The following is a 20,618-nucleotide window of genomic DNA, read 5'->3' on the forward strand; positions in this document are numbered from 1 at the left end:
ACTTTGGATTTGTTTGCTTCCAGAATCATGACACGACAGGTACTGCTTTGTGAACTGATGTTACATCAGGGTTAAATACCGTCCCAGGCCAAGGAAAAATAACTTCTATTAAAAATCATGGTAGTATTTCCATGCCCAAAATGGATCTGCTGACATTTGCCTGGGGAGAATTGTCCTGAAAGAGTTATAAAAGCTGTAGTTTTTCTAAAATTGTAACTGTTTTCTCTGTGCAAGATATATCTGGGAGTTCACATGGGCTTCATCCCAAAAGCTGTGTCTTTGAGATGGAAAAATTGATCCTTCAAGGACAGGTAGTCAGAAGAATAGGTTTTTTATGACCTTAACTAGTGGCTCTATCAGAATCCTCTGAACATTTCCTATGGACTTCATCCAATGGAATTAATTAAGGAGACTTCTGTTTGCTTAATGGAAATAAGACATAATTTATAGCCTTGGTGTGGCAGACAGTCCCTGGCTTTCTGTCCAACACAAATCAAGGAAGGTGACTGTGGTGGAAGAATGGTGTCTCCTGAAATGAAGGAGGGAAGTTGTTTGCATTGTTCAAGAAAGATGAGCAGGGATTTGACAGAGAACCTCTTATTAAAATCTAAGGCCGTGGCTATTAAACCTGTGTCTTTTAATAGTCCTTCATAGTGCTTATAAATGTCCAACATTCTTTGCTCCTATGTAAAGAATTTATCCAAGACTATCACTGCTTTGCCACAGTGAAGGAAAGGAGATGAACTGCCCTGCTCAGAGTAGTTCTTATCAGCCAGCCAGATGGCAAATGATGTGCCAGAATGTACAGGGAGGAGTCCAACATGGACCATTAATCCCAACCCATTCCAAACACCATTAAAATGTCACTGCTAAGAACTCTGAGAGCCAAGGCACTGACAAAACGTGTTCTACACAAGTACTTCTGCAACCAGAATGAATTACCAAAAACCCTTACAAAGTGCAGGAGGGAAAAGTTATGGAATGAGTATATTGATGGAAGTTATAATTACACAGAACACAAACAAACTGCAGCTGCAATACATATCTCTCTATATATATTTTTTAAATATATACATGATAAAGGAATTAAATAGTCTTTGGTTTCACAAAGCATTCTGTTCATTCATAAAACCAATTTTCAATTTAAAATAAGAGTAGAGACTGGATTCTCTGGCTGGTGGTGCTGCACTGCACTGAGCTGTGCTGGTTTGTTCAGAGAAACACTACGTGACTCTGAATTTAAAGACATTTTGTAGAGCAGCTTATGAAGAGAGAAAAAAGGCCTTATTCTCACTTCTAAGAGTGACATACTTTTTCTATACTTCCTCCATTTTTATTGTAGCAATCCAAGTCACATATTTTGCTCTAACTAAATTCAGTATTTTCCTCTCTCGGTGGTTTTAATGACAAAGCTCTATAGGAAGCAGACTTTGATGTTATACATTAAGTCTTTGCAATACCCAGAGACATCAGACCTTTGGATGAGACATGGTGGAGACCAGCAGAAGAGCCACATCAGGGACACCTACAAACACCTGGCTTAGGGGGAACACACCATTTGGATGTCAAGCAAGAGGGCTTTCCAGGGATTAGACTGTATTTTCCATGGCAGGAGACAACAGGTATGCAGAACACCCAGAACCTCCACACACATAACAATTAGTTCTGATTCAGCTCCCAGTAACTCAATCACTTGGTATCAACTCAACCCATTAGTCCCTTCCATTAATGTGTTCTTTACAAATCAATTAAGATTTAGCACAAGTTGCATTGGGAAGCTTTGCAAAGTTTCTTGCCATTTGAAATGAAGGTATTTGCATGTCACAGAAGTACCTTCCATCAGCATAGGATTTCATCCAGAGTAAAGGTGTTTTAATGATTTAAAATAATTTCCTGTTCATTGCACAGCAAGGAGCAGAGGAAAAAAAAACCTTTTTCAGTGGGAGTGAGTTTGGGTGACCAGAACACAGCTGGGCCAAAGGAGAACTGGGCTCCTGGCCTAGCCCTGCTCTGCATGGCATCCATGGGAAAATAACAGGGAACACTCATCTGCTAACTGTGCTGTGGGGAAGCTGCAGCTCCTGCTCTCTGACATCACATGTGGTGGCTGACATGAAAATTGATGGTGATTCATAAAGGCACCTCCATCCCCAAGAAAACTGGAAGAGCAGCTTGCGTAATCTCGAGATTTACTTAATTAAGTAACATCCCAGCACCGGTCTATTTGATCATCATTCCTTTACCTCCTGCTCCCTCCCAGCTTTGCCTTTGATTAACACAGCCCTGATAAGAAACTTCATTCAAAAAGAAAGCAGAGTGGGAAGGCAGCCCTGAGGTGTGGCTGGTGATTTAAAAGCTGAAAAGAGGCAGTAAGAATGTCTCAGAGAGGTGGGAAATTGGGATTGCCGTTTGCTGCAGGCAAGGTGAGAAACTGGGGTGGGCTCAGCTGCAGCTGAGATATCTGTGCTGGTGAGGAATATACCTACAGCTTAATGCTTCTGCCTGCTTCTGATGAGACAAGATCATTATTTTCAGTATTTTAAAGCACTTTATGCATGAAACCGCCAAATGGCTCAACTTCAGTGTTTTGAAACACGCTTCTCCACTGAGATTCTTGAAAAATGTTAGAGAAATGGATACATTTTATAATATATGACAAAATATCACATACATTGCACAGCTGAGACACTGAAGGTGTATCTAACGTAATCTGCAGGTTTCCTATTTCCTGACCAAGGCAGCCTCTGAATCCGGAGGAAGCACTCAGGGAAGTTGCACAGGGAAGTGTACACTGCCTTCCAGGTGACCTTGGCACTTTAAATCAGGAAGCAAACATGGATCCTCAGACTTTACCCAGCCCATGGATTATTTATGATGATCTTGCAGCAGCTCTCAGGCCCAGCCGTGAATCAGGAGCTTGCATGCAAACACGTAACAAACAGACAGGGCTTCAAATACCCCTCGTTTATCAGCAGGAATGTTTAAAAATTAATTTCCCTGGAAAGATAGAATTTATCCTGAAGAGTGTGTGGATGAATTTCTCATCCAGCTGCTGAAAATGCTGTTCATCTGGAAAATGCTGTTCCCAGAGGGACTCCAGGGTGATGGGGTGAGGTGGAATGGGGCTGTCATGGCCTCACACAGAGAGCAAGCTCCCAAGGCGAGCTCCCGATATTAAACACGGAATTTTTTTGGTCAAACAAATATAATGCCTTGAACTACAGTCCAGATGACGACAGAGTGGCGTGGCTGAGGAGGAGCCATGGCTGAAGGGGCAGCAGGGCTGAGGAGGAGCAATGGCTGAGGGGCAGCATGGCTGAGGAGGAGCAATGGCTGAGGGGCAGCATGGCTGAGGGGGAGCCATGGCTGAGGAGGTCAAACGGGTGAAGGAGAGTCGTGGCTGAGGAAGAGTAATGACCGAGGGAGACCTGTAGCTGAGGCGCTGACATGGCTATGGGAGAGTCACGGCTGAGGGAGTGTCACGGCAGGCAGGATCTCATGGCTGAGGAGAACAGACAGGGCCAGGTCCGAAAGAGAAAGCCTACTGAACCAGTTGTGCTCGTGGCTGCGACCAACACTCACGGCCGCAGCCGGTACGGGCAGAAACGGACACAGCGCTCAGGCCCCACCGTTTCCTCCGCCTCAGCCCCGCCGGGCACGGCGCCTCTTCCCGCCGGCCCGGAGGCGGAGGGGAGGCGGAGGGGCCGCGGAGGGGCAGGGCGAGGCGGAGCGGGGCGGGGCGGCCGGACTCGTTTCGCGGTCGAGCGGAGCCGACCGTGGCCGCCCCAGCACCGCCTCCTCCCCTCCCCGCTCTCCTCCCGCCTCCCGGAGGAGGAGGGTCCCGGGTGCAGCTCTCTGCGTGTGTCCGTAGCTCGCGTGGCCTCGCTTACCCACTGCGCTCCCGCCTTCCATCGGCAGCTCCGCGCCCTCCGCTCCCTCTGTTCCTCCGCTGCTCCTTCCCGGCCAGCCGGGGTTGCGCCTGCGAGTCTACTTCCCCCGCATTCTGGAGGCTCCCAATATGTTCAGCGCCGTCCGCGCCCAGAGGCACCAGGTACGGCGGGCGGGGGCCGGGCACGGACCGTGCGGCCGCGCTTTGTTCGGCGCTGGGCAGCGGGCGGAGGCGGCGGCCCGGACGGGCGCATCGCGCTCGGGGAACCGCAGTCCCTGCGGCCCCGCGGCGCTTTTGTTGCTTGTTCGGGGCCCGTTTTCTTGGGCCGCGGAGTTGCCCACATGGCCTGAAGGGCGTGAGGCCGCTCCCTCCGTGCCGGGGGAACGGGCGGGCCCCGGCGGCCGGGGAACGCGGTGTAGCCCCCGGCCGGGAGTTCCCGGGTTCCCCACGCCTGCGGGTGCGAGGCCAAGGTCAGGCGCTGCCTCTCCCAGCGCCACGCTGCAGCCGCGGAGAGGCATCTCCCTAAACCTATACCGTGAATGGCGGGGGGGAAAAGAGAATCGCGGGAATCCTGGACTTTGGAGGAAATTGCCGCTCCAGGATGAGCAGCGTGTGCTGATTGCTGTTTGCCAATGCCATGACCTTCCCTGTTATCTCTACCAGTTCTAGGAAGTGGGAGATAATAAAGCAAAACCAGTGGTTGTCAGCTCACGTTAGTGCTTCTGGGGAAAGCTGATGAGGGTGAATGAGCAGAGCGGTTTGGTTTTGGATTTTTTAGGGTTTTTTGGGAGGGGTACAGTATTTTCTGCCTGCATGCACCAATTTCCAGAGTTTAGAATTTTTAGAGGCGCTTCAAGGTAGAAAATGCCTTTGCATTGTCACTTTTGCCGTTCCTTCACCCAGCATTCCCACAGATAATAAATATGAATTGGCTGTAATTTCATGCAGGGTAGAAAAATACTGGCAGTGAGAGGTGAAACATCCGAGTTATTTCCTAAGGAGATGTGTGGTGATAGACTAATGGAAATACAGTCTCATGTCACTCCTTGGTTGTGTGGTTTGTGACGAGAAAACTTTTTTTTTTCTTGTTTGCAGTGATGGGTGTGTAGACACCACATTTATTCTCTTCTGTCAGAGAGCTAGAAAATAAGAAAGCAAGCAGGATGTGGTGCTTTGATGGTGAGATTGGTTTACTTTTCAAAAGCAGATTTTTGTAGCCACAAGCTTGACTCCTGGAGTGTAGCATGCAACAGTCAGGGAGTACTTTCCAGTTAGGAAGCTGTGTGTTAGCTGCTGTAATTAAGCCTGATTTTATTTTCATCAGCTTGAATTCTTAAGGAGCAGGAGATGGTAAGAAAGGCAAAAATTGCCTGGAATGGGGGTGGAAGACAAAGAGGACATATAAACAAAACTCAGTGATTTGGTTGTGTGACAGATGTTTGGAGAACTGTGGGAAGTCTGTGTTAGTAAAAAAATAGACCTAGGGGGTGGGCAAAGGGCAGGAAAGAACTCAGATTTTAGTAGAGCGAATGTGAGGCAGGTTGAAAAAGAGATGTAGATAAGCACTGTGAGAACAACAACAAAAGTACGAAATGGGAAGGGAGAGGAAGGGCAGAACCAGTGTGAAAAGGGAACTAATGACCAGAGCTGGGGCTTAGAAGCGTGGGAGGCCAGTCCTGGGAGCCAGTGCTGGATGAGCAGCCGGAGTGCTGCAGCTGAGGGTTGTCGCTGGAACAGCAGCAACATTCAAGCATGAAGCCTGCTGCTTATAAATTTTTAAAGTCTGCATACATAAATGTGCTTGGAAGAGCTCTCTGGGCTTGCTTTCTATAGAGGGCAGTCCAAGCATTGCACCTTCCCGGGGTGCATGTGAGAGATTTTGGAAAATGTCCACAGTACTCTGTCATTCCTCTTCAATTCCTAACCAGTGATAGCAAATATTCCATCTTCCCTCTCCCTGTCCTCACTGTTGGCATGGGAGCATGACTAACGTCAACGTGCAGTTAAATAGAAAAATGTTGTCTACAAGTCGTAGTTGTCAGTGAGACTAAATATTTAGTGGAAAGCAACTGAAAAGTGAATAAGCAAAACAAAATTGCTCTAAATTCTGAGTCTTACTGTAGGTTACTGGTATAAAGAGGTTGGGCCTCTTTAGTGGTGTAAAGTATGTTAATAAATGTCTTGTCTTCGATGTTCTGCCCAAATGCAGACTCAGACATGAAAAGTTGATGCGTTTTTACCATAAATAAATGCCAATGTATGAAATAAATGTTTTGAGGACGTTTGGTTTTATATTCTGAGACAGATAATGGACTGTGAGCAGTCGTAGGTGTGACCTACATTTCTTCTGAGCTGGGCTGTCACAAGCCAGAATGCTCCAGCTGGGTGTTAAATTCCATTTTTGTTTCACAAGTGTCAATCAAATATCTGTCATTACATCAGCAAGTATTGATGTTAAATCAAAAGATTATCAACTATCTCCCCCAAAGAAGTGCTTTGCCTGTGAGTTGAAGAAGTAGTACATTAGTTTGACTAAAAGATTTGTGCAGAATTGGCACAGCAAATACTGCACATGGAAAGTGGGCTGTATTAAATATGAGAGGCAAAATAGATGTTCCCTGTGTTGCTAGGTCATGGGCAAGGTGACTCTGCCCCTGGGGCTTGTTGGCTTGGTGGTCACCTGAGAGCACAGCTCCTGCAGGAGGCTCTGCAGGGGAGACACCTAGGGCAGCACTGAGCATCACTGTGTCTCAGTATCATTGCTATTTAGGTGGGCTTTCTTAAATGTACTTTTAAATGCAGCAGTGAAATAGAGGAGTTTGAAAGGAGGGAATCTCCCTTCTGGAATGAGCAGCCAGTTCATCTCTGAGTGCATGGTGAGCTGTGACTCACTCACGGCCCAGTGGTTCACATCCACGGCAAAGGAAAATCTCAGTCTGTGCACGACATGAGGCATTCAGGAAACACAGTTACTACAACAAGGCTGTGTTTAAAATCCAGCAGCTGGGCAGACATTGGAGTCCTTGCATTCCTGTGCCTGGGAACAGCTGGGGTGCCAGAACACACCATGTGCGTGTTCCGTGACTTCAGGCCTGCCTGAGCCCGGCGATTGGCGCTTGATCCAAGGGAGTCTCCAGCCCCAGCCCCTGTACCAGTCCTTACTGTTAAAATTACAACAAAAAATCCAGAGTTTATGCATTACTCTGTAGTTTTTGCATAATATTAAAAGTATGAGAACAGCTGCTCTCAAGTAGGAGTGTTCTCCAGTGGAATGTGTTGTTCCCATTCTGGGATGATAATTCTGTAGCTTTAATGTGTTTATAGAAGTGCATTTGGATGCAGTCTTGGTGTCAGAGGCACCAGGCTTTACCTGGCTGACAATCATCTGGGAACATCTCACTTGGCTTAAAAAAATGTAAAATCCTGGATAATTATAAAAAATGCCACAGTAGTTCTTCATGTGCTGACCTAAAAGGGAGTATAAGCAAGGAGGGGGAGGTAATGACAAAGTGATTTTGATTTAAAAAAATAAAGGAGTTTGTTTTCAGTATCTGTTTATGACCTTTAATGCAGAATAGGCAGCATTCTTGACTTTGCAATGAATTTTGGCTGATAGTTTGGGTTTTGTTCTAGCAGCAGTACTCCCTACTAAAATGAGGAAAGCTGTGAATTTGCTTGTGCTATTTGATGCTGTTTTGAGTAATAATATTAGCCATAACACACACAACAACATTGAAACTCTGTGGCAGTAATTAAGATGTTCAAATTCCAAAATGTTCATATTCCTAGATATTCAGATTGGACAATACCATTGGGGACATAAATGCATCTGCATGGGATTGGTGTCTCACACAAAGGAGGGTTTTAACAGACAAATCTTCCATTTCAACCCAGAACTATTTTGGATGACCTTCTTAGGTCTTCAAGGTCCCAAGCAAGTACATGTGGCAGAGTTAGAACATTGCAAATAAAACTGATGTGTTATGGCAGAATGTGACAATACACACCCAGAGATGTAAACTGAGCAGGGCTGATTGTGGGATTTAGTTAGAATAGTTTGACTAGCTGTCCTGTGACTTGAAATGTTTTGCTTGAGGTGAATTTTTGGGGAAGGTGTGGACATCAGGCTCTTGGGTTCTGTTTTGAGAAGTTTGCTTGCTTTAAAAATTGCAGTGATTATGCCAGTTATACACTGATGGGGAAGTGTTGACTGCCAAATGCCTAATTAAACAATATTTGTTAAATAGAGCTTGGTGTCACCTTCTTAACTTGCCTGTAGGATTACAAGAAGAATACCTTAATTTATTATCATTTAATCTCACCTTTATGTGAGATTTCTTTTCCCAGTGAAGCACGCTGGCGTAGCTGATGGAAGTTGTGTGCAGGGGCGCTGCTCCTGCAGTGCCCAGCATTCCAAATGCTGTGTTCCCCTGATGTGGGACACTGCAGTGCTTGGGAGCAGCTGTTCCCTTCTCCAGGCTGCGGGTCTGTGCCTGCTCCAGAGCCAAGCAAGCGAGTGTTTGCTCTGCCTGCACGGTTCTGTGCTGGCTGGGGCTGTGGGAGTGGAGGCAGTGTCCCTGGAGCTGTACGTGGTGGGACAATGCCCTCTGCTGCTCCCAGGAAATCAGCCTCTGCTGGAGCTACTGGGCTGCACCAGGCACCAGGCAGGTACTGCTCCTGCCAAAGTCACCCTGGGCTGAGCACTGGCCATGCACCACGGTCACAAGGTTCTCTTGCAGGGCACTTTTAGTTTTTGACAAGGAGAAATGAGCTGCACCTATTTTTAGGAAACCCAGTTCCGAATGTGGCATTTATTCTGTGGATACAAATATAGCGTTGGAACTGAAGTGATTGATGTTTTCCTGAGGTGGCACCAGGGTCATGGAAAGTTCCAGAGTGAGTGTTTGTTGCCTGTTCCCTCCCTGCTGCTCCTCCCCCTCCTCTTCTCCCCTCCCCAAAAAATCCTGGCATAAAGAGCCCACCAGCATGTGAATTCCCAGCAAAGCCACCCCAGTCTGCACTGCCAGTGCCGAGCTCAGCCAGACCCCAGCAGGGTCTGTTCCCAGCAGAGAGACCTTTTACCAAAGAAAGCTGTCCTACAGATTCCTGACTTTATAATTTCTGGGAGTAGCGGAGACTGGAGACATGCCCAGTCATTTCAGACATGTCCTTAATCCATCTTCTGACAATTTTAGGCATTCAGTAGAAGAAGGCTATAAGTAGATGAGCACAAAAGCTGAAGGTAGGAGGCTTGTGGATTGTGTTCTTTTATAAAATGGAGGCATTTCTGTTGTGTTACATGTGAGTTACCTACTTGTGGAAGCAATAATGATAACAGGATGTGCTGATAGGCTGAGTTGGTAAGAGATTGGTTAAAAATGGGATTCAGCTGTTCTACCTTTTTTCCTAAGCACTAATTTAGCCCTTTTCTTGTCTCCAGGGGTAGAATGATGATGTGGTTGATTTCTTATTAGGCACGAGGACATATTGGTGTCAATATGGAATTTTTCAGGCTGCTTGCTTTTTGTGGGGGAAAAAACCCAAAAACCCCCCAAAAACAACTGCAACAATAAAACAACCCCAACTTGTTTGTGAAGAAAAACTTGTTTGTTTGGGTCAGGACCATGAATCGAGTTTTATGTGAAATGCATGGCAGTGCTATTTGTTGTCCTTACTTGATACCTTCTCCTTTATTGCAGGTTATGATGCATGATTATCACAGAAGAAATTCATGTCTATAGCTCCTAAGGACTATATTACATCATCTTCAAGCCTGATAGTTTTGGAATCCATATTGCAGCTGCAAACACACGTCTGCTTTTGCATTTCCACAAACATCTTCCCTCTCAGGAGATCCTGAAACTCAAGTGCTCTGTTCTAACACAGTGACACCATTGGGCTATTTTAAATTTACAGTCATCTTTGCTTGGTAAGTCATACCAGTAATTGTGTATACAGTAGTTAATACTTCTGCTGAAATTATGTAAATTTAAAATCTTGGTGTCTTTTCTTCAATAAAACACAACAGATGGATGTTTGTAAGTGAGATTATTGTTTCCAGTTTAGGGTTGAATACTCGCAGTAGTAAGTGAATTTAAAATAGATGGATTAACAGTAGAAGTATTTGTGGGAGCTTCGGTGTTTTCATTACTGATTTTTGCAATCCACTACTTCTGGTTTGGAGTTTTCTTATTTAGTGTGATCTTCAGAATTTTCTTAAACTTGAGGTGGAAATAAAAATTTTTGCTGGTGACATTAATAGAATATTACATATACTCTAAGATTTTCAAGGTAACTACTTCTGTGTATGTTAGCAGCTCAAACTTAGAAATCTGCTTTTTGTTTTAAATTACTATTTCAAATTTGCTAGGTCATGTAAGGGTAATAGTTAACTGTTCTTAATTAGCTTCTTATTTGGAAAGTGCTTAACTAAATAAGAATCAATTAAAGGAGCTAAGAAATAGCTTCCAGATAAAAAAAAATTAAAGTTTCCTGAAGTTACTTTCCCAGTCTTTGACTGATGTCCCTGAGGTGGTATCTTTGTGTATGGCTGAGGTCTTCAAAGGAAGTTGTTCTATCTTTGAGATGATTTAAAATATATTATTGCTGTTCAGAATTTATTAAATTGTCTGTTTTGTTGGTCATAATGTTTTCATGACTTCCAGCTGCTCTAAAATACTGAGTCATTACTCATAAAATTTAACAGAAAATGTTTATCTATCTATTCTACTTCACAAGCTACTTTAAATTCTCAGTTCTTATTTTGCAGTGTAGCTGGGTGTTGTGTGTACAAAAATGCAGCTGGACCAGAGTGGTAGGGAGCAGAAAGTGGTGATGAATAATGATAGCTGGGGATGGATATACGAAAAAAGATCTTTAGGGAAGGGAATCCATGTAATCCAGTGGTTCCCAGCTTGCTCCCACAGAGCTGGCACAGATTCAGCCTGTGGTTTGAACCCAGTACCTGCAGAAGGGATGTGGCCTCAATCTCTGAAAATCATTAATCCATTAATGCCCCCTGCGTGTTTGTTTGCAAACAGTGTTGCTAGTACTGCTGCACTGAAGCCAGATGCTGTGTGTGTAACCTTTGCCCATTGCATGTGCAGCCAGGCCAACACCAAAATGATTCCCAACGGGTATTTGATGTTTGAGGATGAGAACTTCATCGAGTCGTCTGTTGCCAAACTCAACGCCTTACGGAAGAGCGGTCAGTTCTGCGACGTCCGCCTCCAGGTACCTGTGCCCTGCCACCCCGGGGAGCCTGGGGGGATGTGGGCTTACACCACGTGGAGCTGTTGCTTCACAGACTGGGAGATGGGAGATTTTAGAAACCCATTTTTCTGAAAAATGCATACTAAAAAAAATCCAAATGGGATACACTTGGAGAGAAGTGATGCTAACTTACAGCTGGAGACTGTTGATTTGAAAAATTGATTTGAACTGTGGGACTCACCTGAGTAGGCCTTCATGTTGTGAAAATGCAAAGGTAATTACAAAAAATCCTCACCAGCACATGGGCTTCTTGTTTGTGTTTGACATAAGGTGTGTGGACATGAGATGCTGGCGCACCGAGCCGTGCTGGCATGCTGCAGTCCCTACCTGTTCGAAATCTTCAACACTGACAGCGACTGCCATGGAGTTTCCCATGTGAAATTTGATGATCTCAACCCAGAAGCTGTTGAAGTTCTGTTGAATTATGCCTATACTGCTCAGTAAGTAGTTCTCATGGTAACTAGAGAGAGGATAGACTTTGATTTGAAAAATCAGAATAATAAGAGGAAAATTTCTCTATTTAATAGGTTAAAAGCTGATAAAGAGCTGGTGAAAGATGTATACTCTGCAGCAAAGAAGTTGAAGATGGAGAGGGTTAAGCAGGTATGGTTCTCAGCTCTTCTGGAAGTCCGTTCTGCCTTCCCAGGCTGACAGCATTGCACCTTTTGGTGTTAGTGAGCCTAAACCTGATGCTTCTGTGGAAGAAGTGCTCAGCACAAAGCTGCTGTAGATGTTCCTTTGCACTGTACTGATTTGGTGCCAGCTGGATGTGTTGCTTCCACTTGCACTGTCTAGGTGCCAGGGTGTTCCCTGAAGTTATGTTTTGTATTTGTGCACCTATGTAAGAAAAACAGCTTTAAATCTTGGCTGATTCCTTACCTTCTGTGGCAGCAGTGCTGTGCTTGGTTGTGTTGGGAGCATGAACAAACCTGTAAATCTATCAGAAAAAGAGCAATTCACACACTCCTGAACATAATTTGGTAGTGCTTGACTTTGGAAATACCATTAGCTGCAGATAAGGGTACCCTTAAAAAGGGAATTGGGATCATTAGCTCGCCTGACTGAGAAGCAGTTTTGAATAGGTGTTCAGTAGAAAAGCATGGGGTCAATGCAGATGTCAGTAGCTTCCAAATGTGTTTGAGTTGTTAATTTAAGATGTGCATACTACTGTGGAAGGCAACATTCCCTCCCTGTACAGCACTGACATGGGGATGACAGCAGAGTCACTGCTCTGCAGTTAGAAAACAGCTGCTGTGTGTTGGGATAGATAATTTAAATGTATAAAAACTGTCTGCTTGCATTGCCAGGTTTGTGGTGACTATTTGCTGTCCAAGATGGACGTGCAGAGCTGCATCTCGTACCGGAACTTCGCCAGCTGCATGGGAGACTCCCGGCTGTTGCACAAGATCGATGGCTACATTCAGGAACACCTTGTAGAGATTTCAGAACAGGAGGAGTTTCTCAAGCTGCCACGGTTAAAGGTTAGCCTAAGTTTGTAGAATTCCTTCTGGTACAGGATCTCCCAAAAGCAACCTGAGGAGCAACTAGGATTTCCTTCTCTTTGGAGGGCAGGAAAACTTGGTGTACTGACTGCTGCCAGTAATGTGACAATTTTGGATCTGTGTCCTATTCTTAGTGCTGTGAACCTTAACTGTAGAGAACATGCACTGTCACCCTTTCCAGGTGTAAAAGGTGATTGTATTTAAATGTGCTTCTTAGTTTCATAGGCTGAAAGCTCCTTGTGGTGTTTTCTGGCTCTGTAGTAAAGAGAGAACAGAGAGAGTAAATTCCTAGAGACTAAATAATATTTTCTCTTCTCCCTCAAGCTTGAAATAATGCTGGAAGACAATGTTGGCCTACCCAGCAACGGCAAATTGTACACAAAGGTAATCAACTGGGTACAGCGCAGCATCTGGGAAAACGGAGGCAACCTGGAAGATCTCATGGAAGAGGTTAGTCTTTAAGAAAATGGGATCTTGGGATTAATCATTAAAAAAAAACCCAAAAAAGCCAATATGAAGGATGATCCCTTTTTTTTCTTTTTTTTTTCCCCCTTCACTTTTTTAACTGACCCTAAAGAATTTAAATTTTGCTGTAGGTACCCCTAAGCTGAGAAACTGGGGGGGTGTTCAGGTGAGCTGAATACACTGTTCAGTCTGGTCTTCACTTTCCTTTTTGCTCCCCGTTGCTGTATAGTAGCCTGAGAGTGGCCTGTATCTGCTTTAGTTTGGGGAGGTGGTACTGAGACTTGCCATAGATTGGTGATGTTTTCCTTTGCAGGTTTTGCTTGTAAATGCACAGTAGGTAAAAGCTTCTAATGGTTGTTCCTCCCCATTGGTTTATCTCCCCATAGGTTTATTAACAAAACTAGGATACCAAGGCTGAAGAACCAAGAAGAGCCTCAAGTGTATTGACACGTACAGAAGCAGCAGTCCTGCCCCAGTGCTCCTAAGAAAATCCGCTGTGGGCAGAGAACGATCATGATGATTTAATGGTGTTTACTTACTCCTTTACAGGATGCATTATTTTCAAACTTGTGTGTTGTTAAATGGCTTTTCTCATGAATACTAATGGTAGATGTAGCCTGGGCAGTGTTTAATGGCAAAATTAGCGGGGAGATAAAATTTTTAATTGGCTCCAGCAAACGGACTTTACCAAATCTTGTGAAATTCTTCAAAATTTTCAAAATCTGCTATTACAAGGACAAAAGATCCCCAGAAACACTTGTCTAGGCAAAAGTACATGTTGATGCTGTCGTATAATCTCAAGTGTATATTTCCTCTTGGAGAAACTAATTTAAAACATCATGTTGAAATTAAGATGCGTTTCGTTGAAACAGCTGCATCTGGTTTCAGTGGTGGACAACAGTTTCTTCCAGAACTTAAATTTGTGTTGTCTTCCCTCATTCCCATACCTTTCTTTTAGAGTCTGTTGGTTTCTCTTGGCCTTTTTTGATGGAGATAAATATGTGTATTTTTCATAGCAGAAAACTTGTGTGCAGGGATAAGGAAATGCTTGCATGAGACTGTGAATTTGTGTAACTCTGCAAATTAATGTGCCTTTTGCTTGTCTAATGTTTCTGTGCTGGGAAAACAGCAGAAGCCCATGGAAAATGAAGATTTCTCTCAAGCTGAGAAAGTAAGGAACCATCACTCCCTATTTGAAGATTGCCACCATGACATCTGCTTCCTTTTAGTTTTGCTACTGTGCGAGCTTGAGATGAGCTGACGAGCAGTGTGGTGCCTGGGGTAATGTGCCTGTAGCTGAGGAGCACAGAGACGGCAGCCACATGGGTGTTCTGTTGTTGTTTTTGCAGGTGCAAACGCTGTACTACTCAGCTGATCACAAGCTGCTTGATGGAAATCTGCTAGATGGACAGGCTGAGGTGTATGGCAGTGATGATGACCACATTCAGTTTGTGCAGGTACCAATTGCAGACAGTCTCAGGTAACCCCAGGTAGACTGGAGCAGTTTACAGCACACCTGAAGTCCTGTGTTCTGCTGGCAGAGAAGGCAGCAGGTGCTGTAGTGGAGAAATGCAGCAGGAGAAGGTGTCTGGCTGGGAGCTGCTGCAGGCCGTGATGTGCTCTCAGCTTCTGTCTCTCTGGCAGGCTGGGCTGACTCTCGGCCTTTGCACAACAGAGTGCTCTAATTCTGACTTCAAAATCAATCCTGGCTGTTAGAAGAAAGAAGAGGCAGACAAGCACTCAGCTGTAGGAAGTCAGCTGAGACCTTGTAGAGTTCCCAGAGACTGTAGAGAAACACGGACTGCTTGGCTTGCAGTGGGGAATGTGTCTGGTAAATTTGGGCCCAGAAAAAGATTCCAGATCCAAGTTCTAATCCTTCAGCTGCCAGCGTCCGCTTCTTTTGTTCAGCTGCACTGGTGGTGTAGCTGCCAAATCTCTCTGATGCTTTGACTGAGTGCAAATCACTCCTGTGCTTTTGGAGAGGTCTTTTGTTATAGTTTTATTTTTTATTTCTTACCAGGTGTAATCCTTGTGAGCTCCAGAAAACCACATGGCTTAGTAAAAACGCAGGCTAAGATAGAAACAATCAAAAAGGACTAACTGTTCTAAATTATCAGTTGCTTTATACAAGTGAACTTGGTTTAAATTTAAGAATTTGAAGCAAATGCATTGTAATATTTTATAACAGTGATACATGTTCAAACAAAAAGTTTCTTTCATTAATTTCTTAGCTAATGTGGAAAACACTGTCCATCCCAGAATGTGGATTTTAGAAGTAAAATGAGAGGAAATGGAAAAGCCAGCTAATTTTCCAGTTTGTTAATTGTTTTTAGAAAGCCTTCACAGGGTTCTCTACCTCTGGATACAATTTGTAATGCTTAGAAGCAGAGAGGTGAATGTTAGAACAGTTCATTTTTAGAACTAAGACCAGGACTTCTCAATGTTTTTCTGCAAATCCTTCCTAATCAGAAAAATCACCAACTTCAGACATCCTTAACTGTTGAGGGAACTAACACTAAAAATCCCCTAGATGCTAGTCCTGGAAAAATTTTACATTTTTAAATTACAAAACTTTGTATTTTCTATTGCTGTTGTGGCAATTTAAAGATAAGAGCTTAAGTGGTTAATTGGATGAAGGTTCGGAAATAAAATAAAGCTCTCTACAAGTACACTGCTTGTCACGGTGAGCTGAGCTTAGCAATCCAGCTCCTCTGTGTGAGGTTATCTGAGTTAGGTGATGTGTTTCTGAAGTCTTGTGACAGTTTCCATGGAGATCAGGCTCCAGGGAACTGTGCAGGCATCGCAGACTTGGGACTGTGGTCATAAACTCTGCTACTGAACAGTATAGACAGCACAGTAACTTTCTGTGCTTCAGGAAAAGCCTCAACAACCCAACCAACTGTGCTGAAAGTGGGAATTTTGAGTTTTTTCTTAGTAGAGTAAAATAATGTAAGCTACAGTAGAAATTTAATTGGAGATAAAAAGAAAGCAGAAATTTCTTGTTAGTGGAAGTATCAAGGGAGTAAAATCCAAGAAACAGCTAATCTGAGCACAGAGGGGAACTGAGGTGAAATTAGTTTGTCTTCAGGGAATGAAGAGAATAGTTTATTCACTTCCAAACAGCATTATATAATTACCTCAAGTTCCAGAAGCAGAGCTTGGGAGTGAGGCTCCTGTGTGGTAGCTCAGTTCTCTCCAGCTGCATGTAACTATTCCCTTATATTTGTAAATCCTGCTAGAAATGCACACTTACTTTAGGGATTTGCAGTCCAGCACCAGCAGTATAAAGCTGCAGTTACAGGATAAAGTGAGTTCCAGGAGAAAAGTGTAGGGTGGCTTTTGGCCACTGTTGCTGGGCAGGCAAGATGTTCTGCTGAAAATACAGGTGTGCTATAAATGCTGCTCTGCGGAGGTGTAGACAAGTGTGCTCTGGAGTAGCTACACAGTGTCTCAGAGAAGCAGAGGTAGAAGGAGCTGTAGTCTCTGGCTAGGTTTCTGTAGCTGCCTTTTGATTTTGCAGAAGAGGCCACCACGTGAGAATGATCACAAGCAGATCAGTAGCAGCTCCTCTGGAAGTCTTTCTCCAAATGCTACTGTTCAGAGTCCTAAACACGAGTGGAAAATCATTGCTTCAGAGAAGACTTCGAGTGAGTAACAGGGGCAGGGGTTGTCTAACAGATGTGTCTCTTCTTGGGTACCTGCCACCTTCTGCTCCCTGGGGATTTCCTTCACATCTCTGAGGAATGCTGAGGTGTTTCTTCTTACTGATGATACAAGTCAAGTAATTTGTAGGGTGCTTCTGATGTACCTGGGCCAAACTGGGATGACATACATTTCAGTTCCTTATGAACTAAATCCATAGTGTGTCATCATTTTCCCAGAAAATCCTAAGGAGACAGGCAGTCCATAGTTAATTAACAGAGCTGTTTGCTCTGTGTGTGCAAGGAGACTCCCAGCACATGTTTAAGTTGCTGTTGTATGTCGTTCAAGTGCTCTTTCAGTATCTAAAGCATAGTTGTCAATAACTAACACTTTTGAAACCAGTAATCTGAAAAAATGAAGTTTCTGTGCTGCCGAGGGGAGTGGCACAAGCTGCAGAGCCCATGTGGCACCCAGCTCAGTGCCCCTTCCCGTGGCACCGTGCTGAGGGTGTGCTGTCCCCGCAGGTAACACATACCTGTGCCTGGCTGTGCTGGACGGGGTGCTGTGTGTCATCTTCCTGCACGGCCGCAACAGCCCCCAGAGCTCCCCCTCGAGCACCCCGCGGCTGCTGAAGAGCCTGAGCTTCGAGCTGCAGCCCAGCGACCTCATCGAGAAGCCCATGTCCCCCATGCAGTACGCGCGCTCGGGGCTGGGCACGGCCGAGCTCAACGGCAAGCTCATCGCTGCGGGTGAGCCGGGGCAGGGGAGCCAGGCAGGGCTGGGCTGGTGCCTCTGGATGCGGGGCCAGTAACCTCTTGCTTGCAGGGGGCTACAACAGGGAGGAGTGCCTGCGCACCGTGGAGTGCTACGACCCCGAGAAGGACACCTGGACGTTCATCGCACCCATGAGGACGCCGAGGGCCCGGTTCCAGATGGCGGTGCTGATGGTGTGTGGGGTGGGGAGCCAGCCCACACGGGGCTGAGCTGAACAGGGCACACTGAACAGGGTGGCTCTAAAGTTGTTTCTCTGTAGTTCATGGTTATCCAAGTGCTCATGAGCTGACTGGTGTGCTCAGAGGTGACGGGTGTTGGTTTGTTCCTCTCAGGGGCAGCTGTACGTCGTGGGTGGGTCAAACGGCCACTCGGATGACTTGAGCTGTGGAGAGATGTACGAGCCCGAGATTGATGACTGGACCCCTGTCCCCGAGCTGCGGACCAACCGCTGCAACGCAGGTGAGGCCTCTGCGGCGCCCAGCTAGGGGGTGGAGACTCAGCCACTTCTTACTCACTTGCCATTCTGTCCTGTATCAACAGGAGTGTGTGCCCTGAATGGAAAGCTGTACATTGTGGGTGGTTCTGATCCCTATGGCCAGAAAGGACTGAAGAACTGTGATGTGTTTGATCCCGTAACAAAGGCTTGGACGAGCTGTGCTCCCCTTAACATCCGTAAGTTCGTTGGGGAGCTGGGCAGGGATGGGGAGAAAAGGGCAACTGCAGAACTGCACCAAACCAAAAACTAGAAAAACCAAAACTGCCCCTTTGAGGTGCTGGTGGCTGACTGTGCTGGCTTTGCTTGCAGGGAGGCACCAGTCGGCCGTGTGTGAGCTGGGGGGGTACCTGTACATCATCGGCGGGGCTGAGTCGTGGAACTGCCTCAACAGCGTGGAGCGCTACAACCCCGAGAACAACACCTGGACCCTGATGGCGCCCATGAACGTGGCACGGCGCGGCGCCGGCGCGGCTGTCAGAGATGGTAGGGCTGGGGCTGCTGCCTCGGGGCCTTTCATGTCTGCTCTCATGCGAGTAGAATACAAAGCTGTGCTTCTTTCTGGGCAGGGAACAATACAGTAGGAACCTGGTTAAATGCCCAGTTTTAATTAAAAAGAAAAACCTCTTGGTTGTGGGCCATTCACTGCACCTCTTTCTTCTGAAAGTGTCACTGTGCAACTTCAAGAGCTGCACCTCTTTGAATTTGGACTTTGGTCTTCAAATTCCCTTTAGCTGTCATGGGCAGGAGACCCAAAGCAGATCGCTCCTATAAGTGCAGACCTTGACCAGGCCAAGGTCTATGACAGCACCTGGCTCCCTTGGGCTGTGTTGAGCCTGCTGGTGGGAGCACAGGGCCAGCTGGTGCTGAGCAGTGAGCGTGGCTCCCTTTCCTCACACAGGGAAGCTCTTTGTGGCTGGAGGATTTGACGGCACGCACGCGGTGAGCTGTGTGGAGATGTACGACCCTGCCAGGAACGAGTGGAAGATGATGGGCAGCATGACCACGCCCAGGAGCAACGCTGGCATCACCACCGTGGCCAACACCATTTATGCAGTGGGGGGCTTTGATGGCAATGAGTTCTTGAACACACTTGAGGTCTACAATCCAGAGTCAAATGAGTGGAGCCCCTACACCAAAATTTACAAGTTTTAAGTGAATTAAATTCCCTTTTCAAACTAACAGGCTTAGTGATGTAATTGTGTTTCAGTTAGAGGTACACCTGTGAATAGGGGTGGGGAGGGCATAGATGTTGCCAACAGCAACACAGAGCTTTTGCATATTGCATATTAACATGCTGTATATATTTGTTTTGGAAAAAATATTGAGATGAAGGGGTTTTTTGTGTATTTTAGGACTTTAAAGGTTTTGGTTTTGTTTTAAGATTTTGATGATAATGCAGGAGAAACTAGACTGGGCATATCATTTCAGGAGCTTCCCCCAGTATTTGTCACTTTGCACATTGGATGAGTTCTTGGAGGTGTGTTCTTGGGGCAAGAAGGGTAAAATTTGTAGGGGATAACGTTTTTTTCTTTCATCAGGCCTTGGTTTCCTTCAGTAACTGGAACAATCTGTAACAAGAAGCCTTATTTAAATAGATATAATGGCTATTTTTTTTATTAAAAAAAGCTGACATGCCTCTGCTAGTACCTTATCTTTTACAATTGCCTTTTTATAACAGTTTTTATATACTCAGCAGAGTATTTTGTCTGTTGAACTGCAAATGGCAGATAAATGGTTATTGAAACAGAGAGAGCCTTGGAGTTTCTAGAGCCCAGGTGGGACAGTGGATTGCCCCCACAGGTGAGCTGCTGCCTCTGCTGCAATAGTGTGAGTTAATCTCCACCACCTTCCTTAGAGCTGCATAGGGTTTCTGGACATGACACATCTAGACTTTCTAGGCTGGGAAAAGGATTCTGGCTCCAAGTGTTTTGAGGAGAATGCAGAGCATGCTTTCTGTACAGCAGTTTTGTTACTCTGGGTGAGCTGATCTTTGTACAACTACAATAATTTGGGGAGGGGGGTTCTCATGGGTTTTAAACTCTTGCCAGCTGGCAAAGAAAATGTGTTGTAGTATCTGTCTTAAGTTTATTTTTCTAATATTACCAGCTGGAAGTGTGATAGAACACAAATAACTTGATTTTGTATGTGCTCATAGTCCTGTTTTAGTTCACTTTCTCTGTTCCTATGGATCAAACATGGGGGTGGGATGACTTGGTGTCTAATGTGTAGTGCTGCACATCTAACTCTGGGTGCCAAAACTAGCACTGACTGCTTGCTGCTGCTGCAAACACATTAAAGGTACCTTTTGGGAAACCCTTGCACCACAGGCGTGCCCTGACCTGGCTGTGTGTCCTTTTCTTCAAGGAGGCGGTGTCCAGAGGGATACAAAAAGTGACATTTCTGATGGGTGTAGGCAGGGAGAGCTACAAAGAGAGAGGGGAACAGAAGACTCATCTTCCACAACAGCCCTTCCCAGCCAGCATGTGCTGCAGCTGCCCCCATCAGCACCTTTGAGCCAACATCCCCACCCCACTCCCAGGGCTGGAGAACCCCTGTGGGAACAGCCCTGCACAGTCAC

General features: G+C 45.5%; 1 protein-coding gene across 2 annotated transcripts; it reads left to right on the forward strand.

Annotated features, from left to right (window-relative positions):
• Positions 1-3,814: 3,814 nt before the first annotated feature.
• On the forward strand, positions 3,815-20,366 carry IVNS1ABP (influenza virus NS1A binding protein). 2 transcript variants are annotated; one of them, XM_059477742.1, is made up of 15 exons: positions 3,815-4,051; positions 9,589-9,818; positions 10,996-11,122; positions 11,432-11,601; positions 11,689-11,764; positions 12,469-12,642; positions 12,988-13,113; positions 14,478-14,585; positions 16,649-16,775; positions 17,295-17,519; positions 17,596-17,717; positions 17,877-18,003; positions 18,085-18,216; positions 18,350-18,523; positions 18,939-20,366. In XM_059477742.1, the coding sequence occupies exons 3-15, from the start codon at positions 11,012-11,014 to the stop codon at positions 19,190-19,192; spliced, it is 1,926 nt and encodes a 641-aa protein (XP_059333725.1). In that variant the 5' UTR covers positions 3,815-4,051; positions 9,589-9,818; positions 10,996-11,011; the 3' UTR covers positions 19,193-20,366. The 2 variants fall into 2 exon arrangements, with proteins under 2 accessions (XP_059333725.1, XP_059333726.1); XM_059477743.1 differs by lacking the exon at positions 3,815-4,051 and adding an exon at positions 8,898-9,131.
• The last annotated feature ends 252 nt before the right edge of the window (positions 20,367-20,618 follow it).

This window comes from Ammospiza nelsoni, chromosome 9 (assembly GCF_027579445.1).
Source record: "Ammospiza nelsoni isolate bAmmNel1 chromosome 9, bAmmNel1.pri, whole genome shotgun sequence".
Lineage (NCBI taxonomy): Eukaryota > Metazoa > Chordata > Aves > Passeriformes > Passerellidae > Ammospiza > Ammospiza nelsoni.

Coding starts and splice junctions, on each gene's coding strand:
- IVNS1ABP (XM_059477742.1), top strand. CDS start 11,012: ATGATTCCCAACGGGTATTTGATGTTTGAGGATGAGAACTTCATCGAG. Junction 11,123..11,431: donor TCTGCGACGTCCGCCTCCAG/GTACCTGTGCCC, acceptor GTTTGACATAAG/GTGTGTGGACATGAGATGCT. Junction 18,524..18,938: donor CGGCGCGGCTGTCAGAGATG/GTAGGGCTGGGG, acceptor TTCCTCACACAG/GGAAGCTCTTTGTGGCTGGA.